At 48.7% G+C, this 27,138-nt stretch overlaps 13 protein-coding genes across 13 annotated transcripts; 8 read left to right on the top strand and 5 right to left on the bottom strand.

Moving 5' to 3' along the window:
- Positions 1-388: 388 nt before the first annotated feature.
- On the top strand, positions 389-1,612 carry PICMEDRAFT_30734 (hypothetical protein; the record flags this gene model as incomplete). The annotated part of the gene is made up of 1 exon (XM_019162652.1): positions 389-1,612. One exon carries the CDS (start codon positions 389-391, stop codon positions 1,610-1,612), a length of 1,224 nt encoding a protein of 407 aa, XP_019018916.1.
- A 2,586-nt stretch (positions 1,613-4,198) lies between these two features.
- Positions 4,199-6,331, top strand: PICMEDRAFT_21435 (hypothetical protein; the record flags this gene model as incomplete). Its single annotated transcript, XM_019162202.1, has 2 exons — positions 4,199-5,743; positions 5,885-6,331. Coding segments are annotated over 2 exons (1,992 nt in total), but the record flags the coding sequence as incomplete, so codon positions are not given.
- A 329-nt stretch (positions 6,332-6,660) lies between these two features.
- On the top strand, positions 6,661-7,845 carry PICMEDRAFT_71833 (hypothetical protein; the record flags this gene model as incomplete). Its single annotated transcript, XM_019164022.1, has 1 exon — positions 6,661-7,845. The coding sequence occupies one exon, from the start codon at positions 6,661-6,663 to the stop codon at positions 7,843-7,845; it is 1,185 nt and encodes a 394-aa protein (XP_019018914.1).
- An 840-nt stretch (positions 7,846-8,685) lies between these two features.
- On the top strand, positions 8,686-9,681 carry PICMEDRAFT_71832 (hypothetical protein; the record flags this gene model as incomplete). The annotated part of the gene is made up of 1 exon (XM_019164021.1): positions 8,686-9,681. The coding sequence occupies one exon, from the start codon at positions 8,686-8,688 to the stop codon at positions 9,679-9,681; it is 996 nt and encodes a 331-aa protein (XP_019018913.1).
- Positions 9,682-9,977: 296 nt separating this feature from the next.
- Positions 9,978-12,455, top strand: PICMEDRAFT_71831 (hypothetical protein; the record flags this gene model as incomplete). The annotated part of the gene is made up of 1 exon (XM_019164020.1): positions 9,978-12,455. One exon carries the CDS (start codon positions 9,978-9,980, stop codon positions 12,453-12,455), a length of 2,478 nt encoding a protein of 825 aa, XP_019018912.1.
- Positions 12,456-12,682: 227 nt separating this feature from the next.
- PICMEDRAFT_10752 (hypothetical protein) lies at positions 12,683-13,372 on the bottom strand (the record flags this gene model as incomplete). Its single annotated transcript, XM_019159711.1, has 3 exons — positions 12,683-13,240; positions 13,284-13,334; positions 13,370-13,372. The coding sequence occupies 3 exons, from the start codon at positions 13,370-13,372 to the stop codon at positions 12,683-12,685; spliced, it is 612 nt and encodes a 203-aa protein (XP_019018911.1).
- A 384-nt stretch (positions 13,373-13,756) lies between these two features.
- On the top strand, positions 13,757-14,659 carry PICMEDRAFT_26639 (hypothetical protein; the record flags this gene model as incomplete). Its single annotated transcript, XM_019162455.1, has 2 exons — positions 13,757-14,225; positions 14,259-14,659. Coding segments are annotated over 2 exons (870 nt in total), but the record flags the coding sequence as incomplete, so codon positions are not given.
- Positions 14,660-14,925: 266 nt separating this feature from the next.
- Positions 14,926-16,746, bottom strand: PICMEDRAFT_71828 (hypothetical protein; the record flags this gene model as incomplete). Its single annotated transcript, XM_019164019.1, has 1 exon — positions 14,926-16,746. One exon carries the CDS (start codon positions 16,744-16,746, stop codon positions 14,926-14,928), a length of 1,821 nt encoding a protein of 606 aa, XP_019018909.1.
- Positions 16,747-17,511: 765 nt separating this feature from the next.
- PICMEDRAFT_27004 (hypothetical protein) lies at positions 17,512-18,300 on the bottom strand (the record flags this gene model as incomplete). The annotated part of the gene is made up of 2 exons (XM_019162472.1): positions 17,512-18,148; positions 18,224-18,300. Coding segments are annotated over 2 exons (714 nt in total), but the record flags the coding sequence as incomplete, so codon positions are not given.
- A 487-nt stretch (positions 18,301-18,787) lies between these two features.
- On the bottom strand, positions 18,788-20,671 carry PICMEDRAFT_15691 (hypothetical protein). The gene has a single exon (XM_019160923.1). The coding sequence runs from the start codon at positions 20,622-20,624 to the stop codon at positions 18,963-18,965; it is 1,662 nt and encodes a 553-aa protein (XP_019018907.1). The 5' UTR covers positions 20,625-20,671; the 3' UTR covers positions 18,788-18,962.
- Positions 20,672-21,040: 369 nt separating this feature from the next.
- On the top strand, positions 21,041-22,846 carry PICMEDRAFT_71825 (hypothetical protein; the record flags this gene model as incomplete). The annotated part of the gene is made up of 1 exon (XM_019164018.1): positions 21,041-22,846. The coding sequence occupies one exon, from the start codon at positions 21,041-21,043 to the stop codon at positions 22,844-22,846; it is 1,806 nt and encodes a 601-aa protein (XP_019018906.1).
- An 87-nt stretch (positions 22,847-22,933) lies between these two features.
- Positions 22,934-23,542, bottom strand: PICMEDRAFT_71824 (hypothetical protein; the record flags this gene model as incomplete). Its single annotated transcript, XM_019164017.1, has 1 exon — positions 22,934-23,542. One exon carries the CDS (start codon positions 23,540-23,542, stop codon positions 22,934-22,936), a length of 609 nt encoding a protein of 202 aa, XP_019018905.1.
- Positions 23,543-24,515: 973 nt separating this feature from the next.
- PICMEDRAFT_15689 (hypothetical protein) lies at positions 24,516-26,805 on the top strand. Its single transcript, XM_019160922.1, has one exon. It carries the CDS (start codon positions 24,759-24,761, stop codon positions 26,649-26,651), a length of 1,893 nt encoding a protein of 630 aa, XP_019018904.1. The 5' UTR covers positions 24,516-24,758; the 3' UTR covers positions 26,652-26,805.
- The last annotated feature ends 333 nt before the right edge of the window (positions 26,806-27,138 follow it).

Here is a 27,138-nt window from a genome sequence, read left to right as displayed (position 1 = left end):
TACGCATTCCCAGGACAGCAACGGCAACAGCAACAGCAACAGCAACAACCACGACCCAAGAGGCAAGATCTCCGCCGTGAAGTCCAACACGTCCGTCTTCTCCGGCGCCTCCACGGTCCATATACCCAGCACGCCGAATGCATCTTCCTCCTCGGCTCACATCACACACGCCCCGGCGTCGACCCCGGTTTCGGCGTCCGCGTCTGTGTCGGACCTCAACGCCACCACCGCAGGCACCGGCACGGGCCCCGGCGCCAGCACAGGCCCCAACGCAGGCTCGTCCAGCTCCGACGTCAACTTCTCGAGGTCGTCTTCGGTACGCACGAGCCGCTCGAACGCCAACTCCAGCAGCGGCGCCGGCGGCGCCAACTCGAACTCGAACTACCACATGCGGTTCAAGATCCTCCCCGACGGGAGCCACCAACACCACCTTGCGAGGGTGAAGCGGCAGGAGAAGTTGGGCCAGATGGTGAAGGACTGGCTAGGGGCAGGCAAAAAGCGTTCTGTCGCCGTGTCCGCGGTGCCCAACATCTTCTCGTCGAGCAACCTGAACGAGATGGACTCGCAGATCAAGGCTGCTCTGAACGGCGAGAACGTCAGTGCCGCCGGCGCCAAGCTCCCTCCCACCCTCTTCTCCATGTACCTCCGGGAGCAGAAGATGAATGCCCACAGCCCGACCGCGTATGCGCAGCCGAGCTTCAGCGTGCCGGCTGCTGGGAAGGCGCACGAGCATGACCACGACCACGACCACGACCACGAGTCGTTCTTCGAGAAGTACGGAAAGTGCCAAGAGATCATCGGCCGGGGCACGTTTGGCATTGTGCGAGTGTCGCACAAGAAGGTCAACAACAGGGAGGTGTTGTACGCGGTGAAGGAGTTCACGCGGAAGCTGAACGAGCCCGATTCGAAGTACAGCAAGCGCTTGACGTACGAGTTCTGCATCTCCTCCTCGCTCAAGCACGACGGCATCATCAACGCGTACGACCTCTTCAAGGACTCGAAGGGAGACTACTACGAGGTGATGGAATACTGCTCCGGAGGCGACCTCTACTCTCTCATCGCCGCCGCAGGCAAGTTGGAGTACTCCGAGGCCGACTGCTTCTTCAAGCAGATCATGCGGGCCGTCCACTACATGCACAACATGGGCGTTTCGCACAGAGACCTCAAGCCGGAAAACATCTTGCTGACACAGGACGGCCGCGTCAAGATCACCGACTTCGGCAGCGCCGAGTGCTTTAAGACCGCCTGGGAGGACGACATTGAGCTCAGCAACGACATCAAAGGCTCTTCGCCCTACATTGCGCCCGAGCAGTACACCTCCACCGAGTTCGACCCCCGCTTCGTCGACGTTTGGTCCTGCGGCGTCATCTACATGGCCATGCGCACGGGGCGCCAGCTCTGGAAGGAGGCCCAGGTCGACGACGAGTTCTTCCACGAGTATCTGCGCAAGCGGAAGTGTGAGAAGGGCTACGAGCCCATCGAGATGTTGAAAAGGGCCCGTTGCAGGAACGTCATCTACTCGATTCTCGACCCGGTCCCCGAGCGCCGCATCACCACGCTGCAGGTCCTGAACAGCGAGTGGGTCAGAGAGATCAACTGCTGCAAGAGCTAGCGCCACCGCTCACCCAATACCCTCCTCTGTTTGTACAACCTTGTTCTATTCTATTCTATTTCATTCTATTCATGTCCATTCATGTCCAGACCCCGATGGGCTGGGCGACGCGTCGCTTCGCCGGGTGTCGAGAAAAACGTTTCCCAATGGGGGGCATCGACTGGAGGAGGAGCGTATTATTCTGTATATTATTATTTGACGATAGTACTTGCCATACAACAGCATAAAGAGACGGCAAAGGAAAGTCCATTTACGCATCCAGCATTTCGGCCGCAGACATCGCTTCTCCTGCTGCTACACCCACATCCACTACACAAAACGAGAGCCTTGTGGCGTCTGCACCTGCCCTGTCACCGTCACACCCAGCACCACCTGCTTGGAAAATCATCCGCTCACACACCTAGCTCGGACATATCAAGGTCGAAATTGCAAGGCATCCTGGAACACCACACCTGTTGCCACTCACACACGGATCGGACACAGCGTCATATATGCACACACTCTCTGGTTTTTGTTACGTCTGAATCCTCTTGTCGGAACACTTGTGCTATTTTTGTTTTTAGAAATTTACCACTGCCAGTGACCGTCACCACCCCCTGAATATCTCTGCCTCTCTCCATTTCCCGAAAGCCACAGCATACGGTTGGACGGCTGCTTGATTCCACCTTTTTCCAGCCCACACTGTTGGTACACCCCCCATTGAGAACACGCACGCCTCTGTACTTTAGTCTACTCTCCGGATACTCGTTTCTTTTTCACCAGCTTGTCTATTTATTCTTTCAGTTCTCCAATTGATCCGTACTACACACAATGCCGTTGTCTCAAGCCTCCACCAGCGGCATATCCCCCTCTTCTTCCGGCCGAATAATACCCACGCACTTGGCGTCTGTGGTACGAAGATGGAACTCCAGCTTGATTGCATTCTCCAATTGGCTCATGAGCAAACTGCTACTGTACCCAATATCATCCATAATATGGCCGTGCGTGCTCGTGCTAATTTTGGCATACCCCACCATATACAATTCCTACTTGTTGCCGTACAACCTGGTCAGTTCCGTATTCCCGAGCCCCTCTAAACGCATAAAATTCGTGGAATTTTCGAGCGACCTCTCAGACTCACATGCAGACATCACGCTGAAAATCTTCTCCATAGATAACAATAGCAATAACTTGTTGACCAAGGAATTCCTGCTACAGCTTTATGACATCCAATCCTTGCTGTTCGACAGCTTGGACGTAACAACCGATGGAACCGAGTTATATTCCAATGACCACAGTATAATGATATACTCACCACTCGACTACTGGGACAACGACAGGTCTAAATTGCTTCAAAGCGACAGTATAGTGAAAACAATACAGCTCAGTGGATGGCACTCGAAGAGCACATTGAATCAACCACTCAAAAATGTCCAGCTTTTTTCTGGAATTTCGAAAAGTGATGGGCTTGTAAGAAGCGCCGACCGCTTGAAGCTGGTATGCTACTATAGAAAGAGCGAAGTCATTAATGGAATCCTCTACCGCAATTTGAGATCTGTGAAATCAGAGTACCCTCACCTGGCCATATTTGATGAATTGGTAGACTGCAACCAGACCAATACAGATAGTAGCAGACGCTTAAAACTGAACGTTTCGGCCAAGTATTGTAATTTCATTGATATGTTCTACATGTATTTGGTGCTACCAATATTAATTGTCCAATGCATTATGAGAATTAGGAGAAACAAATTCATTCGTTCCAAAATTGGCTTTATCGTTGCCTTTTTTGTCCAGCATGCTTTAACCTCTTTGGCAAGTATCACCGTGGTATCAACTTTCGATAAGCATTCAGAGCTTTTCGAGCTTCCATGCGCCCTTTTAATTTTGATTCCCTTTTCTGTGAATATAATCAATATTTCACACTTGATATTATCGCTTTCCAACTATACCAGTGGCATCTCATTCATTTCAAGAGTCCAAAAGGCAGTGAACGGATCATTTTCAATATCGACCAATTTCAATCTACTGGTCTTGTTCATTCTTAACGGATGTTGCCTATTTGCCAATTCAAAATGTTCTCTACTTTACTGCTGTTTCACATCCCTTTGCATTCTATTAAACTTTTTTCTGACCTATACATATAGCTTGACAATATTGATAGTTGATTTCAATAATGTTGAACTTCAAGATTTGATTCAAAGTGAAAAGTTAATTGGGAATATAAATGAAGTTGATTACAAATTGCCAGAGAAAATTACCATTGATGATTCTCACAGCAGTCGCTTTGGAATAGAAAAGATTTTCTCTCGTTTTAATCACAGTTACCTAACTACAAAATTTGTAGTGTTCAATGCTTGTTCTTTGCTGGTAATTATCCCAATCATTTTCCAATGGACCGAAGGGGTCTCCTCCTACTCGTCAAAGAATAACAATCACTTGCTTGATGTATTCACAAACAAACGTGGGTTTGTTTATGAACTACTAACTCTAAACAAAGGTATAGAGAAAATTTCATTGGAGATCTCGAATCCTGTCCTCCTTTCAAATAATACTGAACTAGCTTTCGCTCAGTACTATCACCCGACTACAATATCTTCCACTTTTGATGTATATTATTTTCTTGAGTTCATTTCATTTTTGATATTTGCAGTATCTACTCTATCTTTGATGTTAAGATTGCTTATTGATAGTGAGCAGAATTATGAGTATTCAAAATCATTTACCGCTTCAGAATCGAATAATTCGCCCCACAAGTATAGGGACTCTTTCTCTTCTAGTTTACAGTGTTTCCAGTCTAAGGATTTGATACAAGGTCATGTGCTTGACATAGTGAAATTATGTACATCTTCATGCCCATTCATTGTATCCGTCGGCATTGATCACAAGGTTTTGGTGTGGTCGCCACTAAATCACCCAATACCGATTCCAACACAACTACCGATCTCAGCAAAATTTTTACCGATAACTCATGTTGAAATGTCCGATTCTGGTTCAGCGATAACCGTTTTCAGCAGATCGGGAGAAGTCAAATGTTGGTCTCGATCATCAATGTCTTGGGTATGGACAATTTTGTTTGAAGAATTGGCCAATGATACTCCACTGGTTTCATTTTTCCGTAAGAGAACTCAAATCAGTAATGGACGAAGAAAGTTGATCAGCAGGGTATCAAGACAAACAAAGGAGCACACACCAACACACAGTACTTTAAGTTCACGTCATCCACCACCAACTTCTTCCGCAGAAACTAACACAGATCTAAGCTCGGGCAGAAGGCTGTCGCTGGACTCAAATTTTGACCAGAACATCACCACAAAGGATGCATCCAATATGGAGTTCATAATTGTATTAAAGAATGGCGCAATTATTTCAATAGAGTGTTCCACTGGAAAATACGATAGGGCTGTTCTCAGTGATAGTCCATTGCTTTGTGCTAAAAAGTTAATCTCGCCAAGAGTCAATGATAGAATTGTGGGCGTGAAAGAAAACGGAGAGTTGGTTGTCTCTACGGTCATTAATAATAAGTGGAGAAGTAGACCGGTGAAAATTGACACCAGTAATTACAACAAGGGTATAAGTCTAATCACACCTGCGGTATTACTGAAATACCCAGAGTTCAACTACTCTACCTCTCCATCTGTATTGCCAGCAGCGAAGAGTTTTGCTGCTACATCTAACACTGACAAGCGGGTCGGCTTTGTGGATGAAAGCTTGAATGATCTACAAGGTATAGTGATGGAAACTGTCCCCTTTGTTGGGATGATTGTCAGGGCATTTGGATCTAAATGTCAACTGATTGATGTTCAGTCGGGTACGGTATTGAAAGAGTGGCAAATCTTCCAGTTCAAAGCTAGCACTTTTAGAGTTTTCCACCCAGAGCCTTCGCATTGCAGATTTTGTGGTTGTGCTTCTGTTGCATCTTTCAGCGTAGCATACACTGGATTAGAGGGCAGCTCTCTAATTATGCACACATTTTCAATCGACAATAGAGCGAAAAACAACATTTGTTTGAGAGTCGAGAGAGATTCTCGAGAGACCAGATGTCTTGGTTTTGCAAGCGTCACTGAACATCAGCATGTATTGGGCAATGTCGAAGGCTGGTGTCCTACTGACATGAATATATTGATGGGTGTTCGTAGAAAGGAAAACAGCGAAGTCATAGCGACCTCTTCCGTTTCTGTTACCGGTTCAGGTAAGCCGGATGAGAAAACGAAAAGCGGTATCTTGAACAGTCTGTTTGAAAGTGGAATTGGCTTAAGACAAAGGAAAACAGCTAATAATACCAGTGAACCTCAGAAAATCGATGAAACTGAAGGTGATAACATCGAGACGGAAGAGAAGGTGAGTCCTATCATTGAAAACTCGAGCATTTTCAATCGGGTTACGAATACCGCCCAAACAACCCACACTCATAGATTGAGTGATAAGTGGGAAGGTTGGACAATGTCGGCGGATGGGCAAGTACGTTTCTACGAAATTCCCGATGGATCAGATTCAGGACTACTGATAAAAAAGTTAGGTCCGGTCAGCAAGTTTGGCCATAAATCCCTAGTAGTGAGTTTCGGGAACATTATGAAAGTCTTGTACCTAGGAAACGATAGCTTGGTTGAAGAAGATTCCCCAGGCGACGAGGACTTATCTTCTGCAAGGTACCAGTCGTCGAGCAGTTTAGGCTTCATCAACAGGAGACGGAGAATGAGGATGAAGAAATATGACTTAACACATTCGACGTGTTTTGAGGAGTCTTCTACTGCTTCCACCGAACCAATTGCCGAGCCAGTGTCTAGCGCTAACGGCTCCTAGAAATAATATAAACTAATCTATAATCAACAACGTCTACTATCCTGTACCCTTGTATCTCCGGGTGAGTTAGTTTTGTCATTCTAGAAACAGCCGATAGGAGAGAATGTGACTCTTGGATTTCCGCGGTGAGTCTTTTTTACCTCGAAAAGGAGCGTCTGCCAAAAACCGTTAGAAAACTGGCTATCTTAGCTTGTTGCATTATCAGTTATCCCTGGCTGTTTATGGGAAGCAAGAGGGAGGAGGAGTTTTTGTCAAGTTAATCCACAACCATGCCTTTTGACATCAGCAAAATTGCGAGATCCAACATCCTCTCTTTGGAGCCATACCGTTGTGCGAGAGATGATTTCAACGAAGGTATCTTGTTGGACGCCAACGAGAACACCCACGGTCCCTCTTTTGTTGACATGAGCGAAGCGGAAAGGCAATTGGACTTGAACAGATACCCTGATCCACACCAGGGGGTTTTGAAGAGTCAGCTTTGCGCATTCAGAAATAGCGAACGTTCGGATGTGGAGGAATCCAAGAAATTGCAGGTTGAAAACCTCTGCCTTGGTGTTGGTTCTGACGAGTCGATCGATGCGTTGATGAGAGGCTTCGTCGAGCCTGGAAAGGAGAAGATGATGATATGTCCTCCAACATACGGCATGTACTCGATCTGCGGTGTTGTCAACAACGTCGACATTGTGAAAGTTCCGCTAGAGTTAGAGACTTTCAACATTGTTCCTCAGAACATCCTATCTGCGTTGAAGACCGACAGCACAATCAAGTTGGTGTACATCACCTCTCCCGGAAACCCTACTGCGAAGATGGTCGACGAGAAGCTGTTGCTGGAGTTGCTCCAGGGCGTCGAAGAGAACTCTCTGAACGTGCTGGTTGTTGTCGACGAGGCATACGTCGACTTTGCGCCTGTTGGCAGCTCCATCAGCACATTGGTCAACGAGCACCCAAATCTTGTTGTTCTACAGACCTTGTCGAAGGCGTTTGCGTTGGCTGGGATCAGACTGGGGATAACCTACGCCAACAGGGAGATCTCCCGGCTGCTGAACGCAATAAAGTACCCATACAACATCAGCAACTTGACCAGCGATGTCGCCATCAGAGCCACCAGGCCTGCGAGCTTGGCGGACGCGAGAGTGAAGATCGGCAAGATTGTCGAACAGAGAGGCCTTGTGTTGGACAAGCTCTTGAGTCTGAAGTACGTTGGGAGAAACCGTGGCGGGCTCGACTCGAACTTCATTCTCATTGAGATCCTCAACAAGGACCTGCAGCCGGACAACGACGTTGCCAACAAGCTCTACCTCACGCTCGCCACGCAGAGGAAGATCGTCGTCCGGTTTAGAGGCAAGGAGCTCGGGTGTACTGGGTGTCTCCGGCTCTCCATCGGCACTGCTGCCGAGAACGCTGTTCTTGTGGAGCAGTTCGAGCAGGTCCTCACCCAGATCGTGGAGGCCTAGATCCGCCAAACCAGGGACATTTCTAGCTCTTTACAGCCATCTCTTACACCTGTAGTAATCAACACACGGTTTCCAATGCCTCTCCGCTTTCTCGAGGCTTCCAGCGTTTTCGTTGTTCCAAAGACCGGTCGGTGATTCAGCCATCTTGGCATGACTAACGATGGCTACAACAACCCGTTTTCTTACCGCTGTCATCGTGGGAGCTCCGCACACGGGAACTGCACTGCTGCAGAGGAGCTCTGTCGCAGACGTTGTTTCACTGCCCTTCCGTAGACTCCTCGGGCTTCTCCACGGTCTTATGCCCTTTTCTTCTTCACCTACATCCGAAGGCTAATGTCCGGGGGGCTGGCGCAGCGGCAGACAAGTTGTGTGGGCATCCCACAGTGGGGCGCGTCGGCCACTGTGGTGGATCCGGCCTGATCGCAGCGAGTCGTGGAGTGACCGTGGTATTTTTCGTTGGCCGCGCTGGACGGCGCCCGTTTGTGTGCACTCACCACCAAAGCTGCTTTCTGTGCACACCCGCGGCCGGCGGCCTAAAAGCGGGCCGGAAGGCCTTACTTATCCCTTATTCATCATCTTAGTCAGACTCGGGTAATGCTGACATAATGGGGCGGTGGCCATGACATAAGCATTTATAATGTGGTTGCCACGATTGGCCAGGTTCTGGGAGTATAAAAGGGGAGCCAGGGTCCCTCGTAGATGGAAGAAGTGTGTTTCGGAGACAAAGTGTGTGGTGGTGTGTGCTATTAGTTTAGGTTGCTAGACACAGACGAGAAACTAGATCGGAGTTTCACAGAAAGCGAAAAGATACAGCGATACATGTCAGAACAAGCAAAAGAAATGGTATCACTAAGATCGATTTTGAAAGTGCTCTATGCAAGCGAACGTGCAGAAGGTGTCGGAGCCAAGGTGAGAAGATCCATCGGTGTGACAGGGATGAGAAACTTCACGCCGTTCCTCCTGCTTGACCACTTCAACGTGGCGCCGGAGGCTGGGTTCCCGGACCACCCGCACAGAGGCCAGGAGACGGTGACGCTCCTCATGAAGAACTACATGCTACACGAGGACTTCACGGGCAACTCCGGAGTGTTGAGACCGGGCGACTTGCAGTTCATGACTGCCGGGAAGGGTATCTGCCACTCGGAGATGCCATACTCGGAGGACGGAAGCAACGTCGAGGGCATGCAGTTGTGGGTGGACTTGCCTAAGGAGTTGAAGGGCTCGAAGCCCAGGTACAGAGACTTGAGGGCGGAGGAGATCCCGGTGGTGCGCGCCAACGACAAGGTGCAGGTCAAGGTGATCTCCGGGAAGTCGTACGGCGTCGAGTCCGTGAAGGAGCTCGCGTACACCCCGATGAGCTACTACTGGTTCACCGTGCAGCCCGGCGGAGAGTTCGAGCAGTACCTGGACCCGGACTTCAACGGGTTCCTGTACCTCTTGGGCGGCGAGTTAGAGCTCGAGACCAAGAAGGGCAAGGAGGCCGTCCAGGAGCACAACACCGTCTTCTTCAACAGGGACGGAGACGGCATCAAGGGCTCTGTGCCTGCTGGCTCTGCCAAGGAGGCCAACTTCGTCGTCATCTCGGGCAAGGCCTTGGACCAGCCGATCGTGCAGTACGGTCCGTTCGTGGAGACGTCCAAGGAGGACATCTACCGGGCCTACAACGACTACCAGAGCGCCTCGAACGGCTTCGAGCGGGCCAAGGGTTGGGCCTCGGAGATTGGAAGCGGTGTCGATGAGAAGCTTTTCAGAACCAAGTCCAACTCGCTCATCCACGACGGCCTCTCTCTCCATCCGGAGGAGCACAAGGAGATTCCTGCCAAGGACGAGTTGTAAGCAAGCCCGGCAACACCCCTATATAGCACACAAACAGGAATTATGTACATTAAGCTTTTATAACATTAATAATGACACACAAAATATTATCAATGGCTGGGAAATGGGAAACAAGAAAAAAATAAATGTAATCGTGGGAGGAGCGGAAGTAGGATTCTCCACACAGACAGCGCCGGCTATTACTGCACCGGCTACACTGCGATAGTGCTTCAGGAACGGATGCAGGTAGACAGGTGGTGGAGGCTTGGCGGGTTGGAGAGCCAACAAGAGCAGAAGGGACGGACCGGCAGCCAGAGATGTCGCTTGATCAGCTGAAGCAGCGGAAAAGGGCAGCGTACAGCTGCGATCGATGCAAGCAACGGAAAAGAGCATGCAAACGGTACGACGACCAAGGAAAGAGGTTGTTTGATAACGTGGCGCCGTGTGAACAGTGCAAGAAGACCGGGTCGTTGTGCAAGACAACCATTGTGCGCAAGAAGCGGACGTTCTTCTCCGTGAGCGAGAGCTCTTTGGTGCAGTTGAAATGCTTGACCAAGATCGTGAAGGCCATGTTCCCCGAGTGCGATCCCAACAAGTACGGGGATATTGAAAATATCGCCAAGGTGTTGTACGTGAAGCTGCCTAAGGAGGAGGAGGAGGAGGAGTCGTTGCTGCCGCACGTTCTGCACGACGACACGCTGACGTCGGGCTCCACGGCGGAGACGGCGTCTGTTCCCTCGACGGTGTCCCCCGCCACGGCAGAGGAGCACGGCTCGATGGTGCAGAAGATAGCAAGCCAGATCGACGCCTTGAGGAGCCTCACGAACAGTGCGAACGGCACCAATGGCAACAAGTACATGGCTCTGGAGAAGGCAGCGATGGCGTCAGCGGAGGGAGACGTGACAGTCAAAAAGGAGGTCAAGGACGAGACAGCAAAGGACGAAGCTGTGGAAAAGAATAAGCCCGTGACACAGCTCAGTCAGCTCCTCATAGGTCTTGGAGGCGCCGAGAGGTTGTTTACAGCGTTGCTGGAGGTGGAAAAACGCCACTCACACACAGAAGTTCCTCCCCTCGATCACAACAACTCGCTCACCTCGATCACCAGACAGCGGAACCACATCACGTTCCACCCTTCGTACGTCATTAATGGTAATGACATTGAGAAGTTCCTATTTCTAGACGACATTCCGAGGCACGAGTGTGAGTTCTACACCAACATCTTCTTCAGGCGCATTCACGAGCGATACTTTCTTTTCCGTGAAAACCACTTCCGGAGTAGACAAAGCGAGTTCTTCAAGCTCTTGGATTCGAAGAACGCCGACATCACCAAATCGAATTTCACCAACGAGGAGATCTGTGTCATCTACCTAGTATGGATTCTTGGCCGCAAGAGTTTCCTGTTACAGCCACAAAGCGAGACCGAGATTGCCGCAGAGGACCTTGTTTCAGATTATGTCATAGACGACTACTTGAATGCTATACATCTATGTTTGTCTGGCTGTTTCTTCTCAAATGACCTCAATACGATCAGAATGCTCTACTTGACAAGCTTGTTTCACTCAACCATTAAAAATAGAAACGTGGCTTGGCATTTGATGGCCAACAGTTGCATCAAGTGTGTCGGGCTAGGCTTCCACCGACAGTTCCCCGTTTCGAAGCTGTCCAAGGTAGAGCAGGAAGACACAAAGATAGTGTGGTGGTCTTGCTTCCGTTTGCACATGAACAACTGTGCCATTCTGGGCCGTTTACCCAACATTTCACTTTATGAAGTTGACCTAGAGCCTCCCAAGTTGGACTTTATTGACGACGAATTGTTCAAGTGCTCCTATTGGGACGGTATCAAACTATTCAAAATCATGTTTGCCATTCTCAAAAACAGGGAATATCTTATCAAAAGTAAAAATCCTTGGTGTTCACAAAATTTTATTGAAGTGTTACAGATTAACAAAGACTTGACAAACTGGAAGGAGAGTCTAAGCCCTGAGGTAAAGGATTTCGTGGCTCCAAACGGTAGACGTTGTATTATAAAACTACACATGCAATATTATCATTGTGTCTTGTCTTTAACGGTGCCATATCTAATAGCTTACTCACTAAGGCCCAAGAAATCAAGTGATTCGAACGAAGAGATTATAAAGTTCTTGTCCATGGGAATCAAGTCCTCGATGGATCTTGTCGAGTTGATCAAAGCCTCCTCATGTGGTGTTGATTTCAACGGATTATTGTACTATGACCTCTTTTATGCTTACAATGCATTGATGTTACTATTGCTTGGCTTCACCTTGATCAAACATGGTGTAAAGGACAAGGAAAGCGAACAGTACAATGTTTTAGTCGACATCCTTTACCGAGAATACAGTGTTGACATTCAATCGATATTGAGCACAATAAATGAAATCAAAGATATCAACACGCGTTATGGTTCAACAGCAACAAGTGTTATGAAAGATGCAAGTAATAATATCACGCTACTTCTAAAGTATTTTAAAATTACAAATGATGGTACTTCTGAAGGTAACACATCTCAACCTGCCAATCCATTCAGCTTATCTTCTGGACAGGTACCCGTCTCCGATAACATACCTATTATACCCCAAGATCAATCAACTATGTACATGGGTGACACCAACAACATACATTTGAGTCCATCGTCTCCGTTTGACAGTTTTGTCAATGCAGATAACGAGTTTTTTGAGATAATACAAAGCATTAACACTGAAATCCAACCTAAACCGCTTGGACTAAATGACAAAATCTTTTGGGATTGGAACAAAATGTTTTCCATGGACGAATAGGAGTAGAAAAGTTTCTCCACCTTTTTGTCGCTGTTGTAATCTAATTTTAACGTTTCAGCTTTTTCCATCTCCTTCCCTTACCTAATAAAAACTTCTTCCGTGTATCTTTAAAAAAATTGTAACTACTTCTTTAATAACGAAGTTAATCCAAAAAGTGGCAATTAACAAATTTTGTGCCTTGCAGTTGATCTTAAAGCTCAGATTTTACATAATGGATGCCCAACCAACTATCGTCTTCCTTTCTTATAATTTTTGTTTTGCCTTTTGTTGTTGATTGCAACTATATCACCGATCTCGGTCTTTGCTCTTTCCAAGCTGACAGGTTTGCTTCCAATATATTTCCCGTTCTTTTCTCGGTAACATCTCAAATAGTCATCTGCGTCGGCAAAACTGATAAACGCAAATCCCTTATTTTCACCTTTCACATCATCACGGGGAACTTTGACTTTAGAGAGGGAAGGATATTCAATGAAAGTGCTCACTAGAAGATCCTCATCTACATCGTTCCCAATATTTCCCACAAAAAGTCGGTAATGGCTTGGATCCCATTCAATAAGTGTCTTATCATGCCAAATTCTACCGGTTTTAGGATCATGCCTTGTCACTGCCGTTTTGCTCAGTTCGCCATTACCATCATTGTCTTTCTTTGTGGTCTTTATCCTTTCCAAATTTGGATCTATGATAGCTGTTTGCTCACTGTGTAGATATTTGTTGGGGCGGAATGCAGCCGCCATACGACGATCCGAAACCTTGTAGGAATTGTATTTTTTTTTTGGTGCCTTTGACTGTTTTCTGTCTTTCATCATCATTACAAGTTTGTTGACTTACAATGTAACAAAAGCATCCATTAGGGAAATAAAGGGCTCGGAGAACTAAAATCTAAAAGATGTAAAAAAAGTTTCAAAATATGTTACCATATTGACTCGCAGTCGCTCAATTATTTATGACATTCATGTTGAGCTAAGAAAATCTTCCCAGCTACATCCTATCAGCCTTGACGTTGAGAAAGAAAGGGTGCTGATAAAGTAAAGCTGCTGGCTAACATTGTCATGCTACTGCCTATTATTAGACCATTTGGAGGTGTAAGGACGTCACTTTTCATGGCGTCCATGAAATCATCATTATTTTCACCAAGATTGTCCAACGTTTTTTTTTCAACATCATCTAAAACGCTATTCTTTAGATCTCAATTCCATAACAATAAAGAGTCTAAAGATTTGAGAAAAAATGATGGTAAAGATATTTTAGTTCCTCACCAAGGGACTGAGATTCCGGCCGAAGTTTTCGAAAAGAAGCAAGTTATTTCTAGACGTATACCAGGTGAAACAAATCAAGAGAACGACTTAAAATCAAGATTCCCAGCCTCTCTGAATTTTGAAAAAGAAGCTGTTCCAACTTTGCTTCCACGTCCTGGTGTGCCTGCTCCAAACAAATATCCATTAGCGAGACTTTACGATGCTTTGACTAAGAAGACAGAACCAGAACTTATATACGAAGCTGAACCCCACAAATTATATTTTGTCTTCTGTTATGCATTTGCTATGTTATTCATTCTCTACGGACTAAATGCATTTAATATTGGATATGGCCTTGCATGGGGGATGTATGAAGGTAACGAAATGAAAATGAATGAAACTCAATTGACTATTCAATTGGTAATGCATCTCGCAATAGTCACAACCCTAGCATCAATGCCATTGCTTGCAGGTCTTGCCTTTATACTTGCCCCATCTAGATTGATCAGAAGAATTTGGTACTTGCCACCAGTGAGTTCTACAGGCGCTTCCAGACCTGACGGTCAAGCCTTCGTTAGATTTACCACCCATCCCCTTTTACCAAATCGTCCAACCCCTGTTCATACTTTTCCTCTGGGAGTACTCCAGAAAAGTATCACTGCCAAGGTTTACAGTGGCAAAGGATTTTATGGAACCAACGATTCTTCGTTTTTTTTCTTTTTGAGAGAGGAAGGTAACAAAATCCCATTTATAGTCGATAGAAAGGGATTCTTTTGGGGAGATGGTCGTGTTTTCGATTTATTATTCAGTAATGACTCTATTGAGAAAGTCGAAAGTGCCAAGAAGATAGATGAAGTTTACGGAGACCTTATAAGGGAAAGAAAGAACAAAGAAATGCAAATGCGTAAAGAGTTGGGTTTTGGTTGGAAAACAAAAGCCAAGGCTAAGTTAATGAAAGAGGATATCGACAAATTAAAACAGCTCGTTACAGGAACTTCTGTTCCTGCTGTTAAAGCTGAGGAGAAGACCAATAATGGGATGGAAAAAGGCGACAGTAAGTTGCACAAGGAAAAACATGATTAAAATGCGACTCTCTTCGTTCCCCGACATGTAAATAGATCCCTTTCACGGAAGTCAAATTAACTTTTGCAACGTAAATAGATAAAATGAAAAACACTATTTACTTTTACATGAAAAAAAGGAAAATCATGCTAATAATGTAACATTAACCCGTGTCAATAATACACAAGGTCCACATATCCAACCTCTTTCGATATATATAATAAAATAACCTTCCTAAACCGATCGACTTTAAAATTATAGCCGAATAACTTAAGCTCTGATGTGCCACCGTCACCTTTTCCCATTAACGAGATCAACCCAAATTCATTTAAGAACTGCTGCCAGAAAAGAGCTAGCAGATCACTTTCTCTTTCGTTAAAATTCTTGAACTCATCTATTCTGTAACAATCGAAAAGCGGATCAATATCCTGTCTGAGCACTTCCGACTCGTAAAATTTGAAGATGTCAAAGTCCCTAATACCGTGTTCAAAAATAAACCAGTTTTTTAAATTGTTGATTAGCTTGCTGTTTATAAACTCGTCAAAAAAGGCCAATCTTTGCAAACTCTTGTGGCCTGCGAGGATGCTTAAAAGCTTCTTGTAATTATCCTTATTTAACGAGTCTGTAGATAACCATATGTTTTTCAATTTATGATGTTCTTGCAAAAAGCTCAGAACAGACTCAATTTGACAATCCTTGCAATTTTTCGTTGGGTTGATACGAATATCGTGTATGTTGAGCATATGTGGAGACAGACACGAAAGAACCGTATTCTTGTAGTTCAGCTCATCATTCGTGCTGCAATCCGCGTGCTTGATTCCTTTATGAGAATATTCGTAAATTTGTAAGCTTAACCATTCGATCTGCTGGAAAGGAATCAGTTTGACCAGGTTCGAAACCAACTCGCTTTGATCCGGACCAAAAAAACAATCTTTCAATTCAAGTTTTTTAAGAGAAGAAAAAACGTATTGTTGCTTCCCATCTTTTTTCTTCAGCAAGGGCGTGAAGAACGAAAACCATGTTGGTGCAGAAAGATGATTGAAATCTGTTTTATCGAATTTCAACTGTAAAACTTCCAACCTGGATAGAACATCATAATCACTGAAATTACATGCAATTTTTTCAAGTACATTTTCTGTGTTTTCTTGGAACTTCAGTCTCAATTTTGTCAACTTAGTCAGGTGTTTCAAAGGCAATTCCATGAAATCATCATTCTCATAAACCATTATTTTCAACTGTCTCAAGTTAGGCGTCTTGAGTAACAATCTGGAAACATAGCGCAGCGAGAACTTGGATACAATCAAGTTTTCTAGATTAGGCGTGTAATCTAACAAGAGCAAGAGACAGTCAAACATCGTCATTTTGGAGTTGATGAACGACAGCTGGTGCGCAATGTAACCTAATTCCTCAGGGGAAAGAAAATAATCTATTGTACTATTCCAAATCAGCTCATCTTCGCTCGCTTTGCTATCCTTCGACCGTTTCCAAGGCGATGGTTTCAAAGCAAGATTGATCTCAATCGTCTTGATGTACTTCCCATGAGAGGGGTTGGTCAAAACATTATAAACCAAAAGCAAAACGCTTTTTGCATCGACAATACTTGACATATTGTGGTAAACCCACCAACTTTCAGTCTCCAAAGCCTCGTCTTTGAAATTTCCAAAATGCTTCTGAATTATCAATTCCTCTTCGTCAGCAATATAGTCAAGATCCATTATCCTCACATGTTTGTATATATTTGGCTCCACTTTCTTTTTAAGGACCGAACACGTCATACTGAGCGACACAATGTCTTGGATCGATACATTACTGCAGATGTTATCTAAAATATTAACAGGGAAATCCTTCAAGTGTAATCGCTTGCCTTTCTTTTTCAAACATTTCTTGTGATGGTGAGAGGTCGATCTTTGTACTTTGTGCATCAACATCTCCAAATTTGGCTTATCTTCGTGGCTGCTTGCAGCTGACGAGCATCGCCTTGAAAAAGATGTCATCGCCACTGTCCGGTATGGGTAGTCTAAGTTACAGTCGAAGCACGTAGCCACGATCTTCGGACCGATCCAAGTTTATCGGGCGGCCGTGCAGGAAAGCAATATAGATTGGACTGTACGAGCTTTACCGTTCACGCGATAAGAAAATTTTCATGCTCACAGCTCCGTTTCAAATCCTGCAGCAAGCAACCATTCCCGGCCGCGTGACTGGAAACCATCCCAAACCAGTTGTTGGACGAGTCGAACGGTGTTATCTGCAAGGTGTCCGTCTCTTCTTGCAACGGAAAGTGGCACCAAGCTTCCTGAGAGACAGAATCGTTGCAGTTCGTCAGGGTGGGACTGTAGAAATTTTTCACCCATCCTCAGTAACTGCTCAGCAAGGCGTATGTTGGTCGGGGCGCTACTTTGTAAAATGGAAATGAGAGTTGGGAGGTAGTTAGTCTTGAGGATTTCAAACCCATCATCATCGTGTATAACATTCAGGTTTTTGAGTTCTGTGTGGGTGAGTTTGTCGATACGTTCCAGATCGGAGGGTTTGTTTCCGGCTTTTTCGTCACTCACGTTTAAGCTGGTGACTTCGAGATCGACATCACTGAACTCGAAGTCTGCATCCTTCTCTTTAAAAGACTCAAGGATGTTTTTCTTCTCTATGTCTTGCTCATTATGGGGATTGGGTAGTGGGCCCAGTTCTATGTCGGCAAGACTTCCATCCTCTTCATCGTCTGTGTTAATCTCAATGAACTCTAGTATGTTTTTTTTAACATGTTTAATCCAGGGGTGGTTTTGCAAAGTTCGGGCTCTAGATCGCAAGGTCGGGTTGTATTGGAAGCAGGATTCTAAAAACAGTTTGCAGCCGTCGCTTATTCCATGCGGATAGTCTATTTTGGTTCCACTCCCCACAGCATGGCATGCACTTAAAGGGCCACGGTTGCTGAATGGTGGGAACCCGGTCAGCATTTCCAGCACTGTTGCACCCAGTGACCAGATATCCGACTTGGGTGTCGCCATACGGTGAAGTATGATTTCGGGCGCAAGCCAATATGCAGAGCCATTGGCGGCTATCTTCTGCAGTTGCTTATTGCTGTTTTCTTTGCTGACGAGATGGTAGTCATCGTAGTCTTCTGTATTTTCATCGTCCCACTGGAAACTCAAACCAAAGTCGCAGAGTTTGATCACCCCATGCGGAAACAGTAACACGTTGGCTGCTTTGACATCACCATGCACAATACTCAGATTGGCAAGGTATACCAATCCCTCTAAAACTTGCGCCGTGATACCTGCACTAATAAGCTCGGAAACGCACTGCCGAGGCTGTGACCTTATGTATTTGAGTAAGGAACCGTGTGCTGAATATTCCATGATAATGTATAGATGCCGAGGGCTTGGCAGAGTGTGGTTGTAATGCCTCGGAGTGGCTGAGAAGGAAGAAGTTTCTCCTTTGTGCGCAACAGTACCCTCCATGTAATAGTGGAATATCGACACAATGTTTCGATGGTTCAGTCCTCTCATTATTTCTACTTCATTCAACAACGAACATAGGATATGCTGCCGCAGTTCGTTTCTCATCTCCGGATCCCTCGCTGGTGTGTTTGGTTTCGATGCCTTTTTCATCGGAGATTCCAGCATGTAACGGTGCGTCACCTCCTGAATATTAATCACTTTCATGGCGTATATCTTCCTCGTATCTGTAGAGTAATGTATTTTGTAAACCCTTCCAAATCCACCATTTCCTAGTAGCTGCAACTTATTGTTGTATTTTAGAAATTCATCGTGTGTAAGGGTATATTCTTCATTTTTCCTCATTCCACTCCCCGTTTTTCCATGACTCGCTACTCGATCTATTCGTCCCATCTGTGGCAACTCAACATAAGCCCGAGCTGGTCAGATTTTCACTATGTTGAAGGTTAAATAAAGGAGAATTGACGGGTCTTTGTAGTCGATTCTCCGAGACATGAAACGCGTACCCCTTTTCGGGCCCGCTTACGTAGGCAAGCAGACAGTAAATTGTACGCTGTCTTGGGAGAACGATAAGAAGGACTAGAAGGGCTTGATGCCTCTCGATGTGAAGAGTGAACAAGTGGATAACATTCAAGATATCCTGTAAAGCTACACGGTTTCTGTGATATTATTATTACTCCTGAAAAAATGGCCAAATGTAGGTGCATACAGCCCTAGATAAGGCCATGTCTATATGTGTGATTATACGGCTTTGTATGGTCTCATGGCTTACATCTACCGGTAAATCTTGGGTAGAGAGAACAGTCTCTGACGGTAAATCTGTTACATAACCATGCCAAAATTCTCTCCGTACCGAGACCGTAACCACCGTGGGGACAGGTACCGTAGACTCTTTGATCCACGAACCAGTAGTAAGGGGCTGGGTCCAATCCTTCTCTCTTGAAGGCGGCTAACAACTCGTCAATGTCGTCAATTCTCATGGAACCACCAGTGATTTCACCGACAGTTGGCATCAACACATCCACGGACTCGGTGACTAGTGGGTCGTCAACACATTTCTTCATGTAGAATGATTTTATGGCGACTGGGAATCTGTTCAAAAGGATTGGCACACCGATGGTGTCGGTCATTTTTCTCTCTGCAGCTTCAGCAATGTCATCACCGAACTTGAAAGGTTGTCCTTCTTCGTTAGGAATGCCGTTTTCGTTCAACCACTCGATGGCATGAGCGTACTCCATTCTCTTGAATGGCATTTGAGGAGGAACAAATCCAGGGTTCAACTGCTTGACCAAAGGACCTGCGACAGGGTCTTCCAAGACGTATTGGATGGTCTTGGTGATGACGGTCTCGATGTGCGTAAGCAAATCTTCAAAAGTCAAGAACGAGAGTTCTGCCTCTATGTGTGTGTATTCGGACAAGTGTCTTCTGGTGTGGGACTTCTCAGCACGGAACGATTCCTGGATACAGTAGACGTCACCGAGAGCAGGCAACAAGGTCTCGAGGTATAGCTGGGACGACTGGGTCAAGTAGGCTTCTTCACCGTAGTAGTCCATCTTGAACAAGGTGGAACCACCTTCGACCTGGGTCTGGACCATACATGGAGGAGTGACTTCACACAAGCCTTCTTCCTGGTAGACTCTTCTGATGGAAGCCAAGAGGGCGGCACGGACCTTCATGACTGCAGAAAGCGTTTCACCACGCAAGGTCAAGTGTCTTCTGTCGAGCAAGAGCGAAGGGTCGGCGTCCTCGGCAACCTGGTTGGTGAAGGAGTCCTTCCCACCTGGCGCCAGGCCAATGACCTCGTAGTAGTCCGCAACCAGTTCGACACCGCCTGGGGCAGACTTCCCCTCTGGCAACTTGACAATGGTACCGTAGATAGCAACGGTCGATTCGACCGTCAACTGCTGTGTCTGGTACGCGTTGGCCAACGGGCCCGAAAGAACACACTGGACGTACCCAGACCCGTCTCTGAGGACAATGAAGGCAACACCCTTCTGGACTCTCAATCTGTGGATCCAACCCTGCACCTTGACTCTCTCGTCGATGTTCTTCGAGATCTTAGCAAGCTTGATCGTCTTGGCTGTAGGCAAGCTCTTGTCCTCGGCGATTGTGATCTTCATTGCTTCCAGCATCTTGGCGCTTTCTTCAGCGTCCTTGGCAGCCTTCTCCTCCGCCTGTTTCTTCGCCTTCTCCTCTTTCTTCTTCAATCCTTCAGCTCCCTTCTTAGCTTTCTTGAGTGCAGACGCAGAGATTTCGTAGTAGCCCGCATCAGACTCCTCAGTGGCGTCCTTGTGCACAAAGATCTTTGCATCTGCCTGGCAGACGTATAGTGCATATGCGGCAGACTGGTATGGTGATCCTTCAGCGCCAGTTGCACTGGCGGCGTCGGCTCCGGCGGTTGGGTGCACGTACACGGTAGACATATTTATTCTATGGCTTAGTGGGCTGGCGTGTAACCTGTTGCTTGTCCACGATCAAGCGTCTAAAAGAAGTGCTCATCCGACCAATCCATGACTCAAAAGTCTCTCCATGTCGTGAAAAACGTCCACCGCAGACGCAAAAGACGGCATTCTCGAAAAAAAAGTCCCCGCGGGCGATCGGCCCGGTTCGTTTTTGGAACGGTCCCGAGGACATGAATTTTCCAGTGAAGGCAAGAGACCCGGACAGGTGGGGTAGGGCCAGCAGCAGGCTCTGCAAGGGGGCTGCAGGAGGAAACAACCACAGACATAGTACCTACTGCATCAGCACATTGTTTTCTACTGCTACGATCAGTGTGTCCACCATGTTGTCTGCGACCGTTAAGAAATACACAGCACGCAGCGCAGCCGGAGTTGCAACCATGGCCAGAAGCTACCATACACTCGAATCGCTAGCCAAAACGTCGCCGTACACTGCGCTCATGAGGCCGGATGAAGACGTTCCGACGCCGGACAAGGTGAGTATTGCGGCGTCAAAGACCCCGAGACAGTTGAAGTCTGGCTTCTTCACATACACGTACCCGACGGAACGGAAGGCGTACGAGTTCTTGAGCAGCTCCACGCGGGCCATGCTTGATCTCGGCTTGGACCCGAACGCGGAGCCCAAGTCCCAATTCTTCAGAGACATTGTGTCCGGGAAGACCACGTACGTGTCGGAGAAGGACGGGGTGCATCCGTTTGCGATGGCCTACGCCGGGTTCCAGTTCGGGAACTTTGCCGGCCAACTAGGAGACGGCCGGGTGGTGAACTTGTTCACGGTGAAGAACCCGGAGACGGGGAAGTCGTACGAGCTCCAGCTCAAGGGCGCTGGTAAGACGCCGTTCTCGCGTTTTGCGGACGGCAATGCTGTGCTCAGGTCGTCGATTCGGGAGTACGTCATCTCCGAGAGCTTGAACGCCATTGGGATTCCCTCCACGAGAGCGTTGGCGATCACCGCTTTACCTGAAAACAGGGCGCAACGGTCCGGCGCCGAGATCTGCGCCGTTGTCTGCAGAATGTCTCCAACGTGGCTTAGAATTGGCCATTTCGACTACTGTCGGATGAAGGGGGACAGGAAGGGCCTACTGGAGCTCTGCGACTACATCAACGGCGAGGTGCTGGACGGTAAGAAGTACACGAAGGAGTTGGAGGACTTCATCGCCGGTGACGAGAAATTGAAGCAGTTAGAGCTGACCGACTACGATAAGCTCTTTTTGGACATTGTCATCCGGAACGCCAAGTCGGTCGCGTACTGGCATACGTACGGGTTCTTGAACGGTGTCTTGAACACGGACAACACCTCTGTGCTTGGGTTGGCGATCGATTTCGGGCCGTTTGCAATCATGGACAAGTTTGATCCGAACTACACCTCGAACAGCGAGGACCACACGTTGAGATACTCTTTCAAAAACACTCCTTCGGCGATATGGTTCAACATGGTTAAGTTGGCCGAGTCTTTGGCCGAGATCTTGGGGGCCACTCCGGAGCTCTTGAAGGACGAGAACTTCCAGAAGAACGGGTTCCCGGACGAGAAGTCCATTGCGGCCGCCACAGCACGAGTCAACAGTCTTGTTCAGGCTGCCGGCGACGTCTACGAGAAGGTTTTCATCGAGGACTACCTGCGGTTGGTCTGCGGCCGGTTGGGCATCACACCAAAGGAGTCGGACAACTCGGAGATCCTGGGTCTCTTGTTCGAGACGTTGCAGGTGACTAAGCTCGAGTACAACAAGTTCTTCACGATTTTGCAGAGCTTGCCCTTAAGGGACGACGACTTTGACGCCGGGTTGGCCGCGTTGGCGTTTCTCCCAGAGTCGCTGCAGGCGCCCGAGCAGAAGGAGGAGCGGGACAAGGTGTTGAAGGAGCTCCGGGTCTTCCTCACGATCTTCAGGGCTCGTGTTGAGGAGGAGTTTCTCACGGACGAGGTCCGGCTGGAGCGTGCACGGGGATCCAACCCGCTCTTTGTTCCTAAGAACTGGGTTTTGGACGACGTGATCTCGTATACGACGGAGAAGCTCCGGGCGAAGGCCGGCGAGGCCGAGGCCGGTGCGTACTTGAACAAGATCATGAAGATGGCGAACAACCCGTACGACCGGAGCAGGTGGGGCGAGGAGCTCAAGGACGTGGAGGAGAGATGGATGTCCGACGTGGACGACTCGAAGATGATGCTGAGCTGCAGCTGTTCGAGCTGAGGCGGTCTACGCGGAATACACGAGTGTTGTTTTTGGCAGATATTGTATTTAGTTAAATAATGAAAGCGGGTGCCCGACACGGGCGCCTCAGGCGGTCAACTTGGCGGTGACCTCGGCAAACTCCTTGCCCTGGATCTTGGCGATCTCGAGCTCCAACGCGGTGGGGACCCTGCTGCCGTCGGCGCCGGCAATGGTGCCTGCGCCCCACGCAGACCCGCCGTGGACCTCGTTCAAGTTGGTGAGCTGCGGGAACACGGACGCAAACCCGAGCGGCACGTAGATCATCGAGTGGTGCACAAACGTCGAGAGCGCTGTCACCGCCGTCATCTCGTTGCCTCCGCCCGTCCCCGTGGAGACAAACAAGCCGAACGGCTTGTTTTTCAAGCTGCCCTTAGCCCAGAGCGAGCCCGTGGAGTCGAAGTACGCCTTCAACTGCGCAGGCATGTTGCCGTACCGGGTGGGGATGCCGAACGTCAGTCCGTCGCACTCCGTCAACGTGTTCAAGTCCGAGATCGGGTATGGCAACTTGCCTGGCGAGCCCAATTTCTTCACTAGGCTCTCTGGCAACGTCTCCTGGACCTGGTAGATCTGGCATTCGTGGCCGGCGGACTCGACTCCGCTCTTCACGGACTCCGCCATCTTGGCGATGTGGTGGTACAACGAGTAGATGACGATGTTCACTTTCTTGGCGGACATGGCTTTGTTTTCGCTGTGCGTGTTTGCAAACGACGTCCTCGAGGCAATTGGTGCCACCCTTGCTTCCACCGCCCCTGGAGGGCAGCCCGTGTACCTTTTATATGCTGCTGCTGCTGCTGCTGCTCCGTACAGCCCGTGGCCCAGTTCCGGAGAGGCTGCGTGGAGTCAGCAGCCTTCGCTGACATAAGACTCGCGCCGCTTCTTAGTAAGGACACCTCATCTTCTGTTCCGCGGAATGACGACAGCGACAAGTCCCGGGAGTGCTTACCTAATCACCTTTCTTCGTTTTCTCGCGAAATCCGCACGTGACTGCCACGCCGATCTCTGTCGCGCCGCGACACCGGCTGCTGTCGCAGCTTCCTTCTGCATCGGGAAATACCACAGATGATTTTCGGCCGTCGCCCTGTTCTGCACCAAGCCCACGGGTGCACCTCACACTAATTGCAGAGCCGCCATTTCTGTGTCTATCTTCTCCCCCTGAACCACATCAGTCACAAAAGATTGCGGCAATAAAGACCATGCACAAATACTGCCGAGATCCACACGGGGCAACAGCATCCTTGCCCTCTCGATCTGCCTAAAACGGCAGTCCGCCTGCCCCTTTTGTCGGGCGCCGGAGGCGCCCGGCTGTTGGCTGCGCAGCACGCAAACTCGGTAGCACGCCACGCCGGGCTGTTGCTACTTCTTCTGCGTGTGTCACGACGGCTTGCACCCCTATCTGACCTATCTACCTCGATGCCATCTTTCGAAACCTCACTCCGTCCCCCGTTGTCCCTGCCCACGTTGTGCGCTCGGCAATAGCGCCCCCCCCCCCCTCTTCTCTGTCTTGCCCCGTTGCGCTCGGCACCCCGCTGCGCCGATCTTTTCGACGCTCGGAAGCCGCAGCAGCCTATTATAGCGCAGACATTCACTACAGCCGCAGCCCCGTGCGCGCCCATGCGTGCAGATACCCCCCGGATAGGAACCTAACGCTCAGGCAGTGTGGCCGCAGCGAGGGCTCGCAGGGTTCCTCGGCTCAAGCATCGGCAAAACGGGGCCGAGTACATAGAATGCTCGGCTGAAGGGTCGGGCAGGCATCGAGAATATAAATGCTCCTGTCTGCCTCGGTCGGATTGTGCAGACCAGCGAAAGAGCCAGGAGGTGCAGGAGAAGGGGTGATTGAGCTGTTTCTCGGTCCTTAGTTCGCCAGCATCACTCCAGACAAAAAGCACCAAGGATGTTATTCAGCAAAGCGATCGTTGCAGCATGTATGCTCGAGTTGGCAGCGCCATGGGCTGCAGCTACTGCAGAGGCAGACCACAAGTATTTATCGCTCAAGGCGTACAGAGAGTACGTGACTGACGAGAGATTGGTGAAGCGGTCCAGCAAGTCCAGCAAGTCGGACAAGTCGTCGTCGTCGTCGTCGTCGTCGTTCCAATCGGACTTGGACTTCCTGAGATTGGGCTTCTACATGTCGCTGCAGGTGGGGTCGAACAAGGACCCGGTGAAGGTGGTGGTGGACACGGGATCCTCGGACCTGTGGTTGCCAACGCCGGACGTGTGTGCAGACAGCGACAGCGACAGCAGCAGCAGCGACGCTTCCGACAGCTCCAGCAAGAGCAAGCCTAAGGACGACAGCGACGATGACGACAGCAGCTCCAAGAATACCTTCAACTGCAAGAAGTACGGCTCCTTCGACCCTAGCAAGTCCAAGACGTTCCACTCCAACAACACCGAGTTTGGCCTCAGCTACGGTGACACCTCCGTCGCCATCGGCGTCTGGGGTCAGGACACCGTCACCATCGGCAACACCAGCATCAGCAACGTCAACTTAGCCGTCGCCAACTTCACCAACGCCAGCAGCGGTATCATCGGTATCGGTTACGAGGCCACCGAAGCCACATACTTCACCCACTCCAAGAACAAGTACAAGTACCTCAACTTCCCTGCCCAGCTTGTCGCCGACGGCATCATCAACAAGGCCGCATACAGTTTGTTCCTAACCGAGCACGGAGACGCCGAAATCTTGTTCGGTGCCGTCGACGCCAACCAGTACTCCGGTACCCTCTACCAGTTCCCAATGGTTCCTGTCAACGCCTCGTCCTCCGAAATCACCAGAACCGCCATCACCGTCAACTCCTTGGCCCTCAACAACGGTAAGCTCGAGGGCTTCGCTCTCCAGGGTTACGTCCCAGCCGTCTTGGACTCCGGTACCACCTTCGCTGCCATGCCTGTCTTCATTGTCGAAACGATTGCCAACTTGCTAGGCTTATCCTTTTCCAAAGAACTCGAGCAGTTCTACGGTGATTGTGACATCGCCGAAGGCGTCAACTTTGTCTGGAACTTCCAAGGTGTCGAGCTCACCTCCCCAGTCTCTTCCTACTTCACCAACATCATTGAAGACGACGAATCCCAGGGCTGTCTCCTCCAAATCAGACTCACTGATGACAATTTCATCATCTTGGGTGACGCATTCCTCAGAGACTTCTACACCGTCATTGACTTGGAAGACGACGTCGCCGCCTTGGCCTACAAGCAGAACAGCACCTCAAGCAGCATCCAAGTCATCAGCAGCTCCATCCCAGGCGCTTCCAAGGCTCCTAACAGCAAGAGCACCTTCGGTGGCAAGAACTCGGTCTACACCTACTACGCCTCCGAATTGACCACCACCGCCTTCAAGAGCAGCAAGATTCCTACCTTAGAAACCGACTTCCAAACTATCACACTCGGCGGCGAAGCTACCGCCAGCGGTGACGCCACCGAATCCTACGATTCCTACTCTGGCTACTACACCGACGAGTACAGCTACTCTGACGCCTACACTGGCGACTACTCCTACTCCTCATACGAGGACACCTTCCAAACATTCGCCACCCAAAACACAGCACACGGCTCCCACCACAGTTCCGCCGCATACTACATGGCCAAGGACAAGACCACTGCTATCTTCACCAACTACGCCAAGGCTGCCAATGCAACCAGCAACTCTGGCAGCGGTTCCAAGGCCTCCATTGTCGCTGCCACCGCCTCCGCTTCTCCATCTTCGAGCTCTGAAAACGGTGCTGCTGTCGCTGCCTCCTACAGCACTGGCTTCGCATTCTTCGCACTTCTTGCCTCGCTATTCATCTAAGGGCAAAGCACCTTTTTTTTGGTCTTTGTCTGTTTGTGTGTTAATAATAACTTACCCCCAGTATTGTTGAATTACTGTTTTATCTCTAAATTTTGAATTCTTGAATGTTATTCTCTCATAGTTACACTGCAGCAGCCCCTACGCCGCCTCCACTTCGCCGCCCCCACTCCGCCCCCTTCCCCTCTTCCCCTCTTCCCCTCTTCCCCTCTTCCCCTCTTCCCTCCTCTAGACATTTTCCCGATCTGCGGAAGAACGTTCCGCAACGAACAACACCGCTTTTCTTCCGACCTTCTCGACAATCTTCCGATCGCACCCCTCGGTTCCTTCTAGCCGCAGGGGCGCCTGCTGCGTGCAAGCCCTCGTCCATGCAGCAAAAACATATTGCCGAGCGCGCCAACTCTAGTGCTAATGCCCCGTGTTGCACCGATCCGCCACAGCGAAGTCAAACAGCTTATCTCAAGCCGCATGCATGTCTCAGCTAGAGTCT

Source organism: Pichia membranifaciens (genome assembly GCF_001661235.1).
Source record: "Pichia membranifaciens NRRL Y-2026 unplaced genomic scaffold PICMEscaffold_2, whole genome shotgun sequence".
Taxonomy (NCBI): Eukaryota; Fungi; Ascomycota; class Pichiomycetes; order Pichiales; family Pichiaceae; genus Pichia; species Pichia membranifaciens.
Note: the sequence above shows the minus strand (reverse complement) of the source record. Positions and strands in the feature narration are given on the sequence as shown.